This window comes from Mustelus asterias, chromosome 5 (assembly GCF_964213995.1).
Source record: "Mustelus asterias chromosome 5, sMusAst1.hap1.1, whole genome shotgun sequence".
NCBI classification, from domain to species: Eukaryota; Metazoa; Chordata; class Chondrichthyes; order Carcharhiniformes; family Triakidae; genus Mustelus; species Mustelus asterias.
In genome coordinates this window covers 133,267,835-133,286,699 of record NC_135805.1, presented here as the reverse complement: position 1 = coordinate 133,286,699, position 18,865 = coordinate 133,267,835, and the positions used below count along the sequence as shown (strand labels likewise).

Below are 18,865 nucleotides of genomic sequence, written 5' to 3'. Positions count from 1 at the left end.
AAAACCCCTCTTTTCTATCTTCTCATTGTGTGCTTGCATTTGGATGAAGTGGTGACCATCCCCTGGGTTTGAATGTATGACTAAATTAAAGAGTCGCTTAAAAATTGACCTCACAAAACACAGGATTTCGGAAAACACACCAGTCTATTTCAAAAATTAAAACGCCTCTGCTTAGACAGATAGTGAAAAAGGTAAAGGAGTTTCAGTTTGCTTCTCTCACCTGTCTGTAACATTTTTCACATCCCTTTGTGACTTTGTTTCTATTGATCCCTCAGTTGCAGTACCTTAGGTACTCTGCCCTTCCAAATTCCTACCCAAATCCTTCAATACTCCTCAATGTTCCTACTCCCTTGCCACCATTCCTGATTTGAGCCCCTTAGAGAGAGGGTAACTGTAGCCTATCAGCATAATCTGAAGCACTTATTATGGCGCTGACTCATTCTGAACAGGAAGGCTGAATACCCTATCCCACTTTCCCATTGACTTTGTGGTCACCATAATTTAAGAAGGACATTGGGGTCCTTGCAAAGGTGCAGAGCAGATTTACTGAATAGTTCCAGGGATGAAGGTTTATAACTTTGTAAATAGAGAAGATTGAGAGGAGATTTGATTGTGTTGTCTAAAACCATGGACAGTCTACATAGAGTAAATAAAGGGAAACTCATACTAATGGCTGAAGGGCTAGTAACAAGAGGACATGGATTTAAGGTTTTTGGCAAAAAATGGAATAAGGAAGACTTTTTAATGCAAATTTGGAAAGCACTGCCTAATGGATAGTGGGTGGCACTACGTGTCTCTCAGTGTCAGGGACCCAGGTTCAATTCCACCCTCGGGTGTCTGTCTGTGTGAAGTTTGCACATTCTCCTGTGTCTGCATGGGTTTCCTCTGAGTGCTCCGGTTTCCTCCCACACTTCAAAGATGTGTGGGTTAGGTTGATTGGCTATGCTAAATTGCCCCTTAGTGTCAGGGGGACTAGCAGGGTAAATACGTGGGGTTATGGGGAGAGGGCCTGGGTGGGATTGATGTCGGTGCAGGCTCAATGAGCTGAATTACCTCCTTCTGAACTGTAGGGATTCTATGGTAATGGATACCAGCTGAACAGTAATCTTTAACTGGGAATTGGATAAATATTTGAAGGGGAAAACATTGCAGGAAGTTGGGGGAAAGAGCAGGGGCATGAAAGTAATTGCATTGCTCTTGAAAAGAGCAGACACAGACTCATTAGGGTGAAAAGTGATTTGCTACTCCATGACTAATGGAAGTTGTTAAGTATCCCAAGAATCAATGGTGCAGGTGGCCTGGTACTCGTTTTATTTAATTGCTCACATATTGGTCTCTTCAGAAATTTTCTGCAGGTTTGGAGATGTATTTAATCATCTTTATCAGTAGCAGTTAAGCTGGAATCATTTGAAACTGTGGCTAGAATATAGTGCTCAATGAGTACAAGACTGAGATGCACTGTTACTGATTTCTTTGTTGCAATTCTAAGATGTGTTTTTATCTATTTTACAAAGTAAGTACGGAACAGAGACAGGACCACCTCATGCAGTAAACCATGATTAAATCAAACTTGGTAGGAGCTGAGAGCTGGCAGATTTTATCTTTCGTTAACAATGACATGGGAAATGGATTACTGAGGTAAGAATGTAGCAGGAACCAAGCAAGAGGATTAATCATTGTACGTTCAACGACCCAAGACTAATGAAAGAACAACCTTAGTCTTCTGAGAATGAAGTTTGCTTTTAAGATATACACAAATCAAAATTCAGTTGGAACTTTAGTTTCCTTCATGGTGATGTACAATAAACAGGCCCGAACTGATAAGGAAAGTTCTTGACATGCAGATTTCTAGACAAAGGCTGACATGATGGCACAGTGGTTAGCACTGCTGCCTCACAGCACCAGGGACCCGGGTACGATTCCTGGCTTGGGTTACTGTGTGGAATCTGCACGTTCTCCCTGTGTCTGCGTGGGTTTCCTCCGGGTGTTCTGGTTTTCTCCCACACTCCAAAGGACATGCTGGTTTGGTGCATTGGCTATGCTAAATTCTCCCTCAGTGTACCCAAATAGGTGCTGGAGTGTGGCGACTGGGGGATTTTAGAACCATAGAAAAACTACAGCACAAAACAGGCCCTTCGGCCCCACAAGTTGTGCCGAACATATCCCTACTTTTTAGGCCTACCCTTAACCCTCCATCCTATTAAGTCCCATGTACTCATCCAGGAGTCTCTTGAAAGACCCTATTGAGTTTGCCTCCACCACCACTGACAGCAGCCGATTCCATTCACCCACCACCGTGTGTGTGAAAAACTTCCCCCTAACATTTCCCCTGTACCTACCCCCAGCACCTTAAACCTGTGTCCTCTCGTAGCAGCCATTTCCACCCTGGGAAAAAGCCTCAGAGTCCACCTGATCTATGCCTCTCAACATCTTATAAACCTCTATTAGGTCTCCTCTCATCTTACGTCTCTCCAAGGAGAAAAGACCGAGCTCCCTCAGCCTATCCTCATAAGGCATGCCACTCAATCCAGGCAACATCCTTGTAAGTCTCCTCTGCACCCTTTCAATCTTTTCCACATCCTTCCTGTAATGAGGCGACCAGAACTGAGCACAGTACTCCAAGTGGGGTCTGACGAGGGTCTTGTATAGCTGCATCATTATCCCTGGACTCCTAAACTCAATCCCTCGATTGATAAAGACCAGCACACCATACGCCTTCTTAACCACCTCCTCCACCTGCGGGGCCGATTTTAGAGTCCTATGGACCCGGACCCCAAGGTCCTTCTGATCCTCTACAGTACTGAGTCTTTCCCTTTATATTGTACTCCTTCATCCCATTTGACCTGCCAAAATGGACCACTACGCATTTATCTGGGTTGAAGTCCATCTGCCACTTCTCCGCCCAGTCTTGCATCCTATCTATGTCCCTCTGTAACTTCTGACATCCCTCCAGACTATCCACAGCCCCACCAACCTTCGTGTCATTGGCAAACTTACCAACCCATCCCTCCACTTCCCCATCCAGGTCATTTATGAAAATGACAAACAGCAAGGGTCCCAGAACAGATCCCTGGGGCACACCACTGGTGACCGACCTCCATTTAGAAAAAGACCCATCTATACCCACTCTCTGCCTCCTTTGGGCAAGGGGTGAAGTCTGTGTTGATATGCGCGATCTTCTTGGAGATCCTCTCCACTTGGAGCCGGCAGTTTGCGGTGTCTTGTGGCACTAATAAATAAACTTACATTCCTTTGGGCAAGCCAGTTCTGGATCCACAGGGCTGCAGCCCCTTGGATCCCATGCCCTCTCACTTTTTCTAGAAGCCTTGCATGGGGGACCTTATCGAACGCCTTTCTAAAATCCATATAAACCACATCTACCGCTTTCCCTTCGTCAATGTGTTTAGTCACATTTTCGAAGAACTCCACCAGGCTCGTAAGGCACGATCTGCCTTTGACAAAGCCATGCTGAGTCTTCTTGAGCATACTAAACCTCTCCAAATGCTCATAAATCTTGTCCCTCAGGGTCTTCTCCATCAGCTTACCAACCACTGAGGTTAGACTCACCGGTCGGTAATTTCCTGGGCTATCCCTATTCCCCTTCTTGAAAATAGGAACCACATCCGCAATCCTCCGGCACCTCTCCCGTGGTTTTAGTGGTTTAATTGCAGTGTTATGTAAGCCTACTTGTGGCACTAATAAATACACTTACATGTTCAGCTGTTTATGTAATCTTAAGATCAATATTTTGAAACAGCAAAAAATTGTCTTTTTTCAAATCTGCTGTTAAAAATGAATGGAAGATTCTGGCTTAGATCTACCCAGATTACCATCCCATTGCCATGTTGCTCTGACATCTCTTGTTCCAGTTGCATTGTGGAATTGAATGCTGCAGGCCTTGTTCCTGCTTTGTAACAAAGTTCAAAGAAATGAATGAACTCCAGGGTGGAGCAGAGACAAATATTATGACATTAGGGAAGAAAAAGAGGATTCAGAACTTCCCAAGCAAATGGAAGATCTACATAGGAATAATTATTGCTGCATGCAAATTGGCTGCTGTGCTTCTCTACAATGGTGACTACACTCATACGAACATGTGAATTAGAAGCTGGAATAGGCCACTTGGCCCCTAGAGTCTGTTCCACCATTCATTAAGACCATGGCCGATGTGACTGCAACCTCCTGTCTACCCACAGTAACATTTCACCTCCTTCATCAAGAATCTATCTACCTCCGCCTTGAATACATTCAAAGACTCTGCTTCCACTGCCTTTTGAGGAACTTCCTAACACTCTCTACCCTCAGACATAAAATTTCTTCTCATCTCCAACTTAAATGGGTAACCCCTTATTTTTAAAGAGTTCTGGATTCTCCCACAGGAGGAAACATCCTCTCCACATTCATCCTGTCAAGATCCCTCAGGAACATAAAAGATTTTGGATCAAGTTGCCTGTTACTCTTCTAAATTCCAGCGGATACGAGCCTTGCCTCTCCAATCTTTCCTCATAAGTCAACCTGCTCATTCCAGATATTAGTCCAGTAAACCCTTTCTGAACTGCTTCTAATGCATTTACATATTTCCTTAAACAAAGTGACCAACACTATACACAGTACCCCAGGCGTGGTTTCACCAGTGCCCTGTAGAAATTAAGCATAACCTCCCTTGTTTTGTAATCAATTTCCCTCACAATAAATTTTAACATTCTATTAGCTTTCCTAATTGCTTGATGTACCTGTGCCCTTTTGATTCATGCACTAGGACACCCAGATCACACAATCTCAGAGTTCTGCAGTCTCTCACCATTCAAATATGCTTCTCTTTTATCCTTCCTGCCAAGACAGACAATTTCACATTTTCCCACATTATACCTCATCTGCCAGATCTGTGTCCACTCAATCAACCTCTCTCTTCATAGCCCTTTTTTTGTCCTCTTCAGAATTTACTTTCCCACCTATCTTTGTGTCATCAGCAAACTTAGCAACCGTACCTTCAGTCCCCTCATCCAAGTCATTTAAAAAGTTGAGGCCCCGGCAATGATTGCTGTGGCACACCACTGGTCAAATCCTGCGAACACAGTAAGAGTTTTAACAACACCAGGTTAAAGTCCAACAGGTTTATTTGGTAGCAAATACCATTAGCTTTCGGAGCGCTGCTCCTTCGTCAGATGGAGTGGAAATCCTGCGAACTAGAATTCAAAGGTCTTTGATTGTTGTAGAGCACTTTGGGATATTCTGAGGTTGTGACAGACTCTATAAAAATGCAATTGTTTTTTGAAGGAAAAACTTGCAGAGCTAGTAAGCTAGTTAAAATCTCCCAACAATTCCATGAAATTTCTCAAGCTCAATTAGCAATGGACAGGCCTTGTATTAATGAGTTCTGCATTCTCCTGAATCCCTTATAGGATTTATTAATGACTACTGTATTCTATATTCATAATCCTTAGTTTTTGTCTCTCCCACAAGTTAAAATTCCTCTACATTTACCCAACTTTCCTAATTTTAAAGATTTTACTTGGCTACTTCCCAATCTTTTGTCGAAAATGGAATCACAGCTTAGCATGCATTTATCAGACCTGTGATGGTCCCAGTCAGGGTGGCATGGTGTTAGCACTGCTGCCTCACAGCGCCAGGGACCCGGGTTCGATTCCCAGCTTGGGTCATTGTCTGTGTGGAGTTTGCACATTCTCCCCTTGTCTGCACGGGTTTCCTCCGGGTGCTCCGGTTTCCTCCCACAGTCCGAAAGACGTGCTTGTTAGGTGCATTGGCCACGCTAAATTCTCCCTCAGTCTACCCGAACAGGTGCTGGAGTTTGGTGACTAGGGGAATTTCACAGTAACTTCATTGCAGTGTTAATGTAAGCCGACTTGTGACACTAATAAATAAACTTTCAAATCGTTGAAAGCAACATTCAAAGTCAGGGTCACATCCCATTCAATTAACACACACTTTATCCCATAAAACCCACTTGGCAACTTTAGAGGGCCAGTAAGTGCACCATTTTAGATTCAATGCTAAGTGCACTACAATTTATTAAAAATGTAGTAAAATATGGAGCAAAATCAATCATGAAATTGGCATGCTAGATCGCAGAGTTTATACAATCCAAAGATGTGCAGGTTAGATGGACTGGCTATGGTAACTTACCCCTTAGTGTCCCAAGGTGTGTAGGTTAGGGAGATTAGCGGGGTAAATACATGGGGTTACAGGGATAGGCCTGGGTAAGACGTTCTGTCTGAGAGTCGGTGCAGACTCGAAAAGCCAAATGGCCTCCTTCTGCACAGTAGGGATTCTATGGCACTGATCTCACCCTTACATAAACTTTTCTAAGGTTTGATCAAGACTCACATTCTAGATTCCTCATCACACTTAAAGCCATAGTAACTGGATCAAATGTGGATTTAAAAACACTGGATCGAAAGTGTACACCTTTCACAAAAAATATTAGAAGATAGTGCGAGAAGTCCCATCCATTGCCTCTGTCTATAGTTTCTGCTGCCTCGGCAAAGCAGCCGGCATAATTAAGGACCCCATGCACCCCGGACATACTCTCTTCCACCTTCTTCCATCGGGAAAAAGTCTGAGGTCACGTACCAACCGACTCAAGAACAGCTTCTTCCCTGCTGCTGTCAGGCTTTTGAATGGACTTGCCTTGCATTAAGTTGATCTTTCTTTACACCCTATGACTGTTTCCTTCTCTGTTTTGTCTGTATAACGTGCAAGAAACAATACTTTTCACTGTATGCAAATACGTGACAATAATAAATCAAATCAAAAAGGTGTGGAATGAGTTCCTGTGCTGTTCACTGCCTCAACTGCTGCTATTAATCATTTGAGTATTGAAGCTAAATGTAAAATTTATCACTAAAATGGGAGAGCAGCAGAAACAAAGGGTGCAGTATAATATTGCAGAAGGGTTTATATTGGATTATGGAATTGGGAAAATGGGAAATAAAATTTGATACTGAAACAGATCAGATCCCACTGTCTACTTTACAGTCATGATGTGGAGATGCCAGCGTTGGACTGGGGTAAACACAGTAAGGAGTCTCACAACACCAGGTTAAAGTCCAACAGGTTTATTTGGTAGCAAAAGCCACTAGCTTTCGGAGTGCTGCTCCTTACCTGATGCTGATTTACCTGACAAAGGAGCAGCGCTCCGAAAGCTAGTGGCTTTTGCTACCAAATAAACCTGTTGGACTTTAACTTGTGAGACTTCTTACTGTACTTTATATCGGACATCAAAGAGGTTTGAGATCAGACCTGCTCTTTATAAATCCTTAAATTATTAAAATACAGGATCTCCCATTAGCCATTCACCAAGAAACATTTGTTTTGAGATCAGGGTACTCAGCCTCTGACTGAAATTATAGCCACTGTTTCCCTCTGAGGCTAATCGCACCATGTTAATTGGGGCCACAAAAATAAATCAAGCACAGGTTCCCACCGGCTACAAGTTATTGTGGAAATGCACTGTTGGAAATGGCAGGATCTAACTACAATAGCTTGTCGACAATCATTGCTCAGAGTCCAGTACAAAGTGTTCATCTCACATAAGAAATAAGGACAATATGGCTCCTCCAGGATGCTCTGCCATTTCATACAATCACTGCTGACCTCCTGCTTCCTCTGCTTCCCTGCCCATTCCCTATATCCACAGAACAGTTCACAGAACTACAGGAAAGGGTGAACCATTGGCGTTTGCAGCACAGACAAAAGCCATTGCTAGAATCATAAGAAGTTGAGCTCATTGCCTTGCTTTCTTCCCACAGGCCTGTACCTGCCTCAGCTTCTACTGTTGTAGTCACTTTGCATTCAAAAGCCTGCAAGGGTTTCTGCCATGAGAACAGATTGGAGGGGTTAAATTGTTTACCCCTGTCCCGATGCCTGCAGCAATCTATTTCACACTGCAAGGACTCTGGATCAACAAAATAAACCTATCTTAACATTTCTCCACACCCGTAAGATTTTAAATAGATGATCTCTCGTCATTGACTTCCCAACCAGGAAGAAAATGTCCTCAAGTGTAACCAGCTAATGGTAGCTGCTAACCAGTTACATGGTCAAAATACATTTAAATTGGCACTGTGCACTGTTGTCCTGAAATTAATGCAATGCTAGATTGGCAAAGAAATGTAAGAAAAAAGAAAGATACACTGACTTGTACAGTATAGTATACAACATTTTTATTATTTAACTGTTACTGGTACAATGATGTGCTGCAGGTGTTTGAAAACAAGGCTACAAACAGATGACACATGCACCATTTAGCAAAATGTAGTCTGATTGCGTTTCAACATAAAATAACTCAAATTTGTTAAATGCATATGTGACAGCAAAGTGCGTCGTTTCCTTGTCTTTTTGTTAAAGTCAGATATGCACCAGTAACCCATAAACCATGCTATACGCCCACTGTTAAATCAGGCCACCTAAAATAAATAAATTAAATTGGAAATATTTCCTCTATTTAAGAGCTTAGAAATTAGAGTAAAATGCCCAATTTTTAGTTTAAAAAAAATCAATACAATATTTTCCTGTGTCTATTATAGTATTGTAAAACCCAGTACAACACTAATGCACCACAGCCTGTGATATCACGTGCACTGCTTCCAGCTTCCCATTCAGAGACACCATATAAAATGGCCCCTCACTGTAGCACGCTTTTCATATGGTTTTCAAAAAGAACTATAACAAGAGATAACTACATTTTAGTGAATGTCATATACAAATACATTGACATACAAGAATCTTGGCAGTCGGACCAATTGACTGTTCATTAAACTACAGGATTTTGAAAATAATGGCTCTTCACTACTCAGAATGTAAAAGTATTGACTTAGATGTCGTGTGTATGCTGGGCTCATTGTGTAGGAATTTATACCATGGTGCAATAAAAATCATTGCAAATCAAGGTAATCAGACTGGCATGACAATCAAGTTTTAAACTACATACAGAGTTAGAGAAGGTTTGAAAATAGTTACTTCTGTTCCAAAAGTTCCATAGCAAAAAATCTTTCCACTTCAGTAGTAGAAAAAGTAGCAATGTTCCACAGGCATGGGTAAAAGTTGTAAGAGGATGTTTTCTGTATAAAAATGTATTGCAGACATTTGTGAACTCGTTTAAAATTTGACAGTGACACAAGGTACGTAAGACAGTATTTGGTCTTCTCAGAAAGATTGCATGAAATGAAAAACAAATCTGTAATTTTCCTATAGGTTGAGCAATGTTAAAAATGTATAAATATATAGCAGCGTCTTAAAGGGTTTCCAGTTGCCAACGTCCACACTAAAAATGTTACAATACAACAGGCTCCCAATCAGATTGCGAAAATGTATTCTTTGGAAGTCATGAATTAAATTAATGTTTCATCTCTAATTTACGAATTGAATATTAACTTTATAAATTTAGAAAGTAAAATTATATCAGTGCACCCTGATCATTTCGACTATTAACTGATACTTAAAAAGGCAAAATAAAATTTCTGAAAATTACAGAAAACTGAACTGAAAGAAATAGATACATAAGACAGATAAAAATATAAAATTGGTATTGCACAGCACAAACCAACAGGCATTAACATATCCAGACCTTTTAACATCTCTGAAGACTCAATATAGGATTGTTTCCAATACAAAATGTATAAACAGTCTATTTTTTAGGCAGAGACAATGTTCAAGGATCAAGTGTGTTTCTTTGAGTAGAGGTAAGAGTTTATGGCACTCATTCTCACTGAAAGTATTTAAGGCCCGCAACCAGGAAAAACTTCTCCAAAAAGATTTCAGAATCGAGAACTGCAATATGAGCTGCTCGTCCTATTAATGAATTAGCCGTGTTGGGCAATGCATGGATCACATCGTATCGAACCAAATTACATTCCTTATTTTCGAGCACTGGCGTTAGAAGATTTTGGATCATTTCAGCATACACTGGTCCTGTAAAACAGATCAGATATGACAGTTTCCTTGCTCCATAAATAATTAAAAATAGAACCATTTTAAAACGTAGTCTGAATGTGGAATTCGTGGCAAGTCTCTCGTGTATTTGGGTGGCGTGCCAAATTACATTGGCATATGCCATACATATATAGAAAAGGATGAGAACATTTAATAAAGTAGCATAAAAGAATGCAGAGGCTAGGAATCCTCATCATGAGTTAAACTGTCATTGGTAAAATCCTTTAAGCAATAACTGCTACCAGCTATTTAATCTTACCTGATTGTTTATCCTTTAAAGCTGTTTTGCATATCTCAATTCGAGCAGAATGATAGGGGACATAACGATCTTGTAGTGAACCAACTAACACCACATTTTTGAAGTAATGGAGACCTTGAATGAAAGTTAAGATGTCACTAGAACAATTGCTTCCATATTACGTAGTTTTATTTATCTGAAAATGGCATCAGCAAAGTACATTCAAAACTACTAGCATTTTTAGGACAAACTGCCTTTTCGGCTAGCTTGCTGAGAAATTTGAAACGGAGTACACATTTCACTGCCTACGACAGTAAGGCATTCCAGCACCAATCCCAGTCTGAAATATTCTCAGTAACATGATATTTGAGATGAAGTGGCTGAATGAAATAGCTGAACTCTCAAGGCTTGCTTAAAAATTCATTTGATGTACATCTTTGGTTGGTTTGACAATAGTCTGTAAGATAGGAGAGGCCTCAACTGTTGGTCCAAATCAAGCCCAATTAAGTCAGAAGTCACATGGAAATACAAGTCACATTATGGCAGCAAAGTAAAAGCACATACACAATCGGATCACCACCAATTTCCTACTGCAGTTGATATTTATGTTGATTTCTAGTGGAAGCAAGGACACCCTGCGCGCCCCCCCCCCGTCACCCCCACCCCGCCTTCAGTCCAAAATAAAGACGAGAACACACACAGTTGTAAGATAGTAGATAACGGGAAGGCAAGAAAGCAGTTTATCATCTGGAAACAATTAACTAAGTATCTAAACAGTAAATAAAGGTGCATGCTGAGTATCCATAAATGTAGCGATATGGACATCAGGGATAGCTCAATACAGTATCAGATCCGCACCACGGATGGGGAGCATTTGTTAAACAACAAAAAAGGACAACATTCCATTCTTCAGCAGAAAGAATAATGACACACAGCAATGTAGATAAACTGGAACTTCATGTTATCCACCCCGCCTCAAAAGCTGAGTACAGAGGCAGGAGAGGTTTGATTGGCTGGGTAGGAAAGGTGGAGGGTATCTTTCCTGCCTGGAGGCTAACTTGGGTCCTTATGCACTGATGTAGCTACTTAAGGGTCACATCTTGAATACAAGTGAAATTGTACCAGCAGCTGGCTGGGACTGTGCGTGCGTGCGTGGGTGGAGTGCGTGGTGGGGAGTGGCGCGCGCGCGCGGTAGGGAGGGGCGCGCGCGCGGTGGGGAGGGGGGCGCGCGCGCGGTGGGGAGGGGGGCGCGCGCGCGCGGTGGGGAGGGGGCGCGCGCGCGCGGTGGGGAGGGGGGCGCGCGCGCGCGGTGGGGAGGGGGGCGCGCGCGCGCGGTGGGGAGGGGGGCGCGCGCGCGGTGGGGAGGGGGGCGCGCGCGCGGTGGGAGGGGGGCGCGCGCGCGGTGGGGAGGGGGGCGCGCGCGCGGTGGGCACGCGCGCGGTGGGGAGGGGGGGCACGCGCGCGGTGGGGAGGGGGGCGCGCGCGCGCGGTGGGGAGGGGGGCGCGCGCGCGGTGGGGAGGGGGGGCGCGCGCGGTGGGGAGGGGGGCGCGCGCGCGCGGTGGGGAGGGGGGCGCGCGCGCGGTGGGGAGGGGGGCGCGCGCGCGGTGGGGAGGGGGGCGCGCGCGCGGTGGGGAGGGGGGCGCGCGCGCGGTGGGGAGGGGGGCGCGCGCGCGGTGGGGAGGGGGGCGCGCGCGCGGTGGGGAGGGGGGCGCGCGCGCGGTGGGGAGGGGGGCGCGCGCGCGGTGGGGAGGGGGGCGCGCGCGCGGTGGGGAGGGGGGCGCGCGCGCGGTGGGGAGGGGGGGCGCGCGCGCGGTGGGGAGGGGGGGCGCGCGCGCGGTGGGGAGGGGGGCGCGCGCGCGGTGGGGAGGGGGGCGCGCGCGCGGTGGGGAGGGGGGCGCGCGCGCGGTGGGGAGGGGGGCGCGCGCGCGGTGGGGAGGGGGGGCGCGCGCGCGGTGGGGAGGGGGGCGCGCGTGCGGTGGGGAGGGGGGCGCGCGCGCGGTGGGGAGGGGGGCGCGCGCGCGGTGGGGAGGGGGGCGCGCGCGCGGTGGGGAGGGGGCGCGCGCGCGGTGGGGAGGGGGGCGCGCGCGCGGTGGGGAGGGGGGGCGCGCGCGCGCGGTGGGGAGGGGGGGCGCGCGCGGTGGGGAGGGGGGCGCGCGCGCGCGGTGGGGAGGGGGGCGCGCGCGCGCGGTGGGGAGGGGGGCGCGCGCGCGGTGGGGAGGGGGGCGCGCGCGCGGTGGGGAGGGGGGCGCGCGCGCGGTGGGGAGGGGGGCGCGCGCGCGGTGGGGAGGGGGGCGCGCGCGCGGTGGGGAGGGGGGCGCGCGCGCGGTGGGGAGGGGGCGCGCGCGCGGTGGGGAGGGGGGCGCGCGCGCGGTGGGGAGGGGGGGCGCGCGCGCGGTGGGGAGGGGGGGCGCGCGCGCGGTGGGGAGGGGGGGCGCGCGCGCGGTGGGGAGGGGGGGCGCGCGCGCGGTGGGGAGGGGGGGCGCGCGCGCGGTGGGGAGGGGGGCGCGCGCGCGGTGGGGAGGGGGCGCGCGCGCGGTGGGGAGGGGGGGCGCGCGCGCGGTGGGGAGGGGGCGCGCGCGCGGTGGGGAGGGGGGCGCGCGCGCGGTGGGGAGGGGGGCGCGCGCGCGGTGGGGAGGGGGGCGCGCGCGCGGTGGGGAGGGGGGCGCGCGCGCGGTGGGGAGGGGGGCGCGCGCGCGGTGGGGAGGGGGGCGCGCGCGCGGTGGGGAGGGGGGCGCGCGCGCGGTGGGGAGGGGGGGCGCGCGCGCGGTGGGGAGGGGGGCGCGCGCGCGGTGGGGAGGGGGGCGCGCGCGCGGTGGGGAGGGGGGCGCGCGCGCGGTGGGGAGGGGGGGCGCGCGCGCGGTGGGGAGGGGGGCGCGCGCGCGGTGGGGAGGGGGGCGCGCGCGCGGTGGGGAGGGGGGCGCGCGCGCGGTGGGGAGGGGGCGCGCGCGCGGTGGGGAGGGGGGCGCGCGCGCAGGGTGGGGAGGGGGGCGCGCGCGCAGGGTGGGGAGGGGGGCGCGCGCATGCAGGGTGGGGAGGGGGCGCGCGCATGCAGGGTGGGGAGGGGGGCGCGCGCATGCAGGGTGGGGAGGGGGGCGCGCGCATGCAGGGTGGGGAGGGGGGCGCGCGCATGCAGGGTGGGGAGGGGGGCGCGCGCATGCAGGGTGGGGAGGGGGGCGCGCGCATGCAGGGTGGGGAGGGGGGCGCGCGCATGCAGGGTGGGGAGGGGGGCGCGCGCATGCAGGGTGGGGAGGGGGGCGCGCGCATGCAGGGTGGGGAGGGGGGCGCGCGCATGCAGGGTGGGGAGGGGGGCGCGCGCATGCAGGGTGGGGAGGGGGGGCGCGCGCATGCAGGGTGGGGAGGGGGGCGCGCGCATGCAGGGTGGGGAGGGGGGCGCGCGCATGCAGGGTGGGGAGGGGGGCGCGCGCATGCAGGGTGGGGAGGGGGGCGCGCGCATGCAGGGTGGGGAGGGGGGCGCGCGCATGCAGGGTGGGGAGGGGGGCGCGCGCATGCAGGGTGGGGAGGGGGGCGCGCGCATGCAGGGTGGGGAGGGGGGCGCGCGCATGCAGGGTGGGGAGGGGGGCGCGCGCATGCAGGGTGGGGAGGGGGGCGCGCGCATGCAGGGTGGGGAGGGGGCGCGCGCATGCAGGGTGGGGAGGGGGGCGCGCGCATGCAGGGTGGGGAGGGGGGCGCGCGCATGCAGGGTGGGGAGGGGGGCGCGCGCATGCAGGGTGGGGAGGGGGGCGCGCGCATGCAGGGTGGGGAGGGGGCGCGCGCATGCAGGGTGGGGAGGGGGGCGCGCGCATGCAGGGTGGGGAGGGGGGCGCGCGCATGCAGGGTGGGGAGGGGGGCGCGCGCATGCAGGGTGGGGAGGGGGGCGCGCGCATGCAGGGTGGGGAGGGGGGCGCGCGCATGCAGGGTGGGGAGGGGGGCGCGCGCATGCAGGGTGGGGAGGGGGGCGCGCGCATGCAGGGTGGGGAGGGGGGCGCGCGCATGCAGGGTGGGGAGGGGGGCGCGCGCATGCAGGGTGGGGAGGGGGCGCGCGCATGCAGGGTGGGGAGGGGGGCGCGCGCATGCAGGGTGGGGAGGGGGGCGCGCGCATGCAGGGTGGGGAGGGGGGCGCGCGCATGCAGGGTGGGGAGGGGGGCGCGCGCATGCAGGGTGGGGAGGGGGGCGCGCGCATGCAGGGTGGGGAGGGGGCGCGCGCATGCAGGGTGGGGAGGGGGGCGCGCGCATGCAGGGTGGGGAGGGGGGCGCGCGCATGCAGGGTGGGGAGGGGGGCGCGCGCATGCAGGGTGGGGAGGGGGGCGCGCGCATGCAGGGTGGGGAGGGGGGCGCGCGCATGCAGGGTGGGGAGGGGGGCGCGCGCATGCAGGGTGGGGAGGGGGGCGCGCGCATGCAGGGTGGGGAGGGGGGCGCGCGCATGCAGGGTGGGGAGGGGGGCGCGCGCATGCAGGGTGGGGAGGGGGGCGCGCGCATGCAGGGTGGGGAGGGGGGCGCGCGCATGCAGGGTGGGGAGGGGGGCGCGCGCATGCAGGGTGGGGAGGGGGCGCGCGCATGCAGGGTGGGGAGGGGGGCGCGCGCATGCAGGGTGGGAGGGGGGCGCGCGCATGCAGGGTGGGGAGGGGGGCGCGCGCATGCAGGGTGGGGAGGGGGCGCGCGCATGCAGGGTGGGGAGGGGCGCGCGCGCATGCAGGGTGGGGAGGGGCGCGCCCGCATGCAGGGTGGGGAGGGGGCGCGCATGCAGGGTGGGGAGGGGCGCGCGCGCATGCAGGGTGGGGAGGGGCGCGCGCGCATGCAGGGTGGGGAGGGGCGCGCGCGCATGCAGGGTGGGGAGGGGCGCGCGCGCATGCAGGGTGGGGAGGGGCGCGCGCGCATGCAGGGTGGGAGGGGCGCGCGCGCATGCAGGGTGGGGAGGGGCGCGCGCGCATGCAGGGTGGGGAGGGGCGCGCGCGCATGCAGGGTGGGGAGGGGCGCGCGCGCATGCAGGGTGGGGAGGGGCGCGCGCGCATGCAGGGTGGGGAGGGGCGCGCGCGCATGCAGGGTGGGGAGGGGCGCGCGCGCATGCAGGGCGGGTGGGGAGGGGCGCGCGCGCATGCAGGGTGGGGAGGGGCGCGCGCGCATGCAGGGTGGGGAGGGGCGCGCGCGCATGCAGGGTGGGGAGGGGCGCGCGCGCATGCAGGGTGGGGAGGGGCGCGCGCGCATGCAGGGTGGGGAGGGGCGCGCGCGCATGCAGGGTGGGGAGGGGCGCGCGCGCATGCAGGGTGGGGAGGGGCGCGCGCGCATGCAGGGTGGGGAGGGGCGCGCGCGCATGCAGGGTGGGGAGGGGCGGCGCGCATGCACGGTGGGGAGGGGCGCGCGCGCATGCACGGTGGGAGGGGCGCGCGCGCATGCACGGTGGGGAGGGGCGCGCGCGCATGCACGGTGGGGAGGGGCGCGCGCGCATGCACGGTGGGGAGGGGCGCGCGCGCATGCACGGTGGGGAGGGGCGCGCGCGCATGCACGGTGGGGAGGGGCGCGCGCGCATGCACGGTGGGGAGGGGCGCGCGCGCATGCACGGTGGGGAGGGGCGCGCGCGCATGCACGGTGGGGAGGGGCGCGCGCGCATGCACGGTGGGGAGGGGCGCGCGCGCATGCACGGTGGTGAGGGGCGCGCGCGCATGCACGGTGGTGAGGGGCGCGCGCGCATGCACGGTGGGGAGGGGCGCGCGCGCATGCACGGTGGGGAGGGGCGCGCACGCATGCACGGTGGGGAGGGGCGCGCGCGCATGCACGGTGGGGAGGGGCCTGTGTCCATGCATGCACAGTGGGGAGGGGTGTGCGTGCGTGCATGCATGGTAGGAAGGGGTGTGCGTGCATGCATGCATGTTGGGGAGGGGCATGCATGCATGCATGGTGGGGAGGGGTGTGCGTGCGTGCATGCATGGTAGGGAGGGGTGTGCGTGCATGCATGGTAGGGAGGGGTGTGCATGCTTCCTTATACTCAGGCACTCTGCTGTATCCGATTGACATTGGGATTAGGTAAGGGACGACCCATGGGAAGCCAACCGCTGACCTTTCAATGGACTCCCTTATCTTGCCCTCACGAGCACACCCCCCTCTATGACACCTCCACATCCTGCTCACACATTGTCCACCCCCGGTGAAGGCTCCAGTGTGGTACCAGCTGTGGTCAGCACTCCTGGTGGTGCTGCTAGTACTGCTTATAGGCCAGCATTTCCCCTCTGCACTGGGGTCAAGTCAGGTTCGATGCTGCCCATGAGTTTTAATCATTCTAAAATTCTGTCTGGTCTCCCAGAAATGATTGATTTGGTATTCCTACCAGTTTTCCAGCAAAACATTAAATTCCACCCAAATCAAGAGCAAATAAAATCCAGAAATGGCACATCAACAGCTCAGTTACTCACCGGAGTTTCAAAAAATCTCACACATCAACATTTTTTATATTTTTACAACTAACAAAGAAGCTGGATCCTATTTATTCTATAATTAAGTTATTTATTACCCAGTGAATAAACCTTGTACTCTGCTGTTCAGTTTATACATGTGTGACTCAGAAATAATCATTTTCCTGTTTCTCCAATGAGGACAGTTGTGACAGATGGTTTAAATATTATTCACAAACACCAAGCAACTGGTAGAATGCAAAGAAAAATCCTTTGATTCTTGCAAAATGCTTGCATTACATCAAAAAGTAAGTTAGGGTACAACAGCAACCAACTTTCTGCTATGTTTAACAGTTCTGTGCCACCTACCTGCTTTTTTACTGAGTTTGTACAGAAAGGTTTGCCGAGGATCAGAGTGATCTCGACATGTTAGCTGTAGTAGGGATCCAGATTTCTTCCACTTCTGCATAAACCAGAGTCCTGTTCATGAAAGTAGCGCAACAAGGTATGAAAGTCAGTGAGGGAATTACAGCAAGAGAAGTCAAAGATATGTACAAACTCAACTTCAGTTCGAAAGTTTTGTTCTTAAAGCATGCTTTAGAGAAATAGATGACTTTGGATCTACGATTCCCAAAGCTCTCCACCACTATTTGTGTGTCGTTATTGAAGGTGCTGTGGACTGATTGATAGAGATTGATTGATACAGCCAATAGTTACTTTATTGTTGCAACATGTAACTACTAGGATGGTAGAAGGTGAACCAGGTGGACCATGACCATTTCTATTGCAGGCAAATGGGTTAGCTTAGATGGGCTTTTTGATTGGCAGGACCAGAAGGGCCTGTCTCTGTGCGCAGATTCTATGACACTATGATCTCTTAACAATTGTTATGTTCCTCAATGTATACTAAAATATTGGGCAATTGTCCATCTCATTCATAAATTAGACAGCTTTTCGGTTTTTCTCCATAGATATAAGATACCCTCCTCTTTCCATGATTAGCAGACATATTCCCATGATGTGGAACTGATTCCTTATTTCTCCAAGGTGAAGTGCTCTACTACTAGAACTGATGAAGTTTACTCACTCAAGTTCAAAGGCATAGATGTTAATCCAGTCACACTTGCCAAGCTGAATATTTAAAATAAAAAGGTTTGCCAAATAGCTTTAGTTTTATAAACTTTAATGGGCAAAGTTGATTAGCCCCAGTCATTTTCCAGGAATTATGCAAATGAAAAGCTGCAATTTTCTTCACACCAATGCACAAAGCTGATTTCTACTTGTTTTTTTCTCTAAAAAGATTCAAATGGCTACTGTGTTTTTTTCCCCCTGTTCTAAATCTCTCATATAATGCTACTGTATTCTTGAGCGTTTAGAAGAATGAAAGATAAAACATACAAAATCTTACAGGGCTCAACAGGGTAGATTCAGGAAGGATGTTTCCCCTGGCTGGGATGGGGGGAGGGGGGGTTTCTTGAACCAGGAGACAATAGTCTTGGATAAGAGGGAGGCCATTTCGGACTGAGATGAGGAGTTTCTTCACTCAGAGTAGTGAATCTTTGGAATTCTCTACTCCAGAGGGCTGTGGAGGAATAGTCATTGAGTATGTTTAAGATAGAAATTGAGACATGTTCTAGATATTAAAGATATCAAGGATAGTGTGAGAAAATGATATTGAAGCAGAAGCTCAGCCATGATCTAGCTGAATGGTGGAGCAGGCACAAGGGGCCGAATAGTCTACTCCTGCTTATATGAAATTACTTATATTTTTCCTCTCAGTTGAGAAAGTTAATCATAGAATCCCTACAGTGTAGAAGGAGACCATTCAGCCCATCAAACCTGCACCGAGAACAATCCCACCCAGGCCCTATCCCTGTAACCCCACATATTTACCCTGCTAATCTCCCCGAGACTAAGGGCAATTTAGCATGGCTAATCAACCTAACCAGCACAATCAAGTACAATATTCCAAACTATCATATTTAGAGATATAGTTGCCAGATCTTTACTGTCCAGAACCGTAAAGATTTTGCCTTGCCTTACTGTAAAATGCTTTTATGTTTCATAACAACAGTAGGAACAGAAGTCGATCATTCAGCCCCTTGAGTCTGCTCCATTAGATCAAGACTTAATTTACCTGCCTATTTCATCATATCCTTACCCAACAAAAATCTATTTGCTTCATAGCAATATTGAAAGTTTTAACTGACCCAGCATCTATAACCTTTTGGAGTAGGGAATTTCAGATTCTCTGCGATTTTGCTCCTGGTTGGCGATGCTCTAATTTTAAGG

At 52.1% G+C, this 18,865-nt stretch overlaps 1 protein-coding gene across 2 annotated transcripts in view; it reads right to left on the bottom strand.

Moving 5' to 3' along the window:
- Window positions 1–8,161: 8,161 nt before the first annotated feature.
- fam135a (family with sequence similarity 135 member A) overlaps window positions 8,162–18,865 on the bottom strand; it is a 208,960-nt gene continuing 198,256 nt past the window's right edge. For both annotated transcript variants that reach the window (XM_078213301.1, XM_078213302.1), the window contains 3 exons: window positions 16,943–17,053; window positions 10,211–10,324; window positions 8,162–9,930 (listed from right to left, as the gene is read on the bottom strand). In XM_078213301.1, coding sequence (XP_078069427.1) covers window positions 9,725–9,930; window positions 10,211–10,324; window positions 16,943–17,053 — 431 coding nt within the window. In that variant the 3' untranslated portion in view covers window positions 8,162–9,724. The remainder of the gene's footprint in view (window positions 9,931–10,210; window positions 10,325–16,942; window positions 17,054–18,865) is intronic.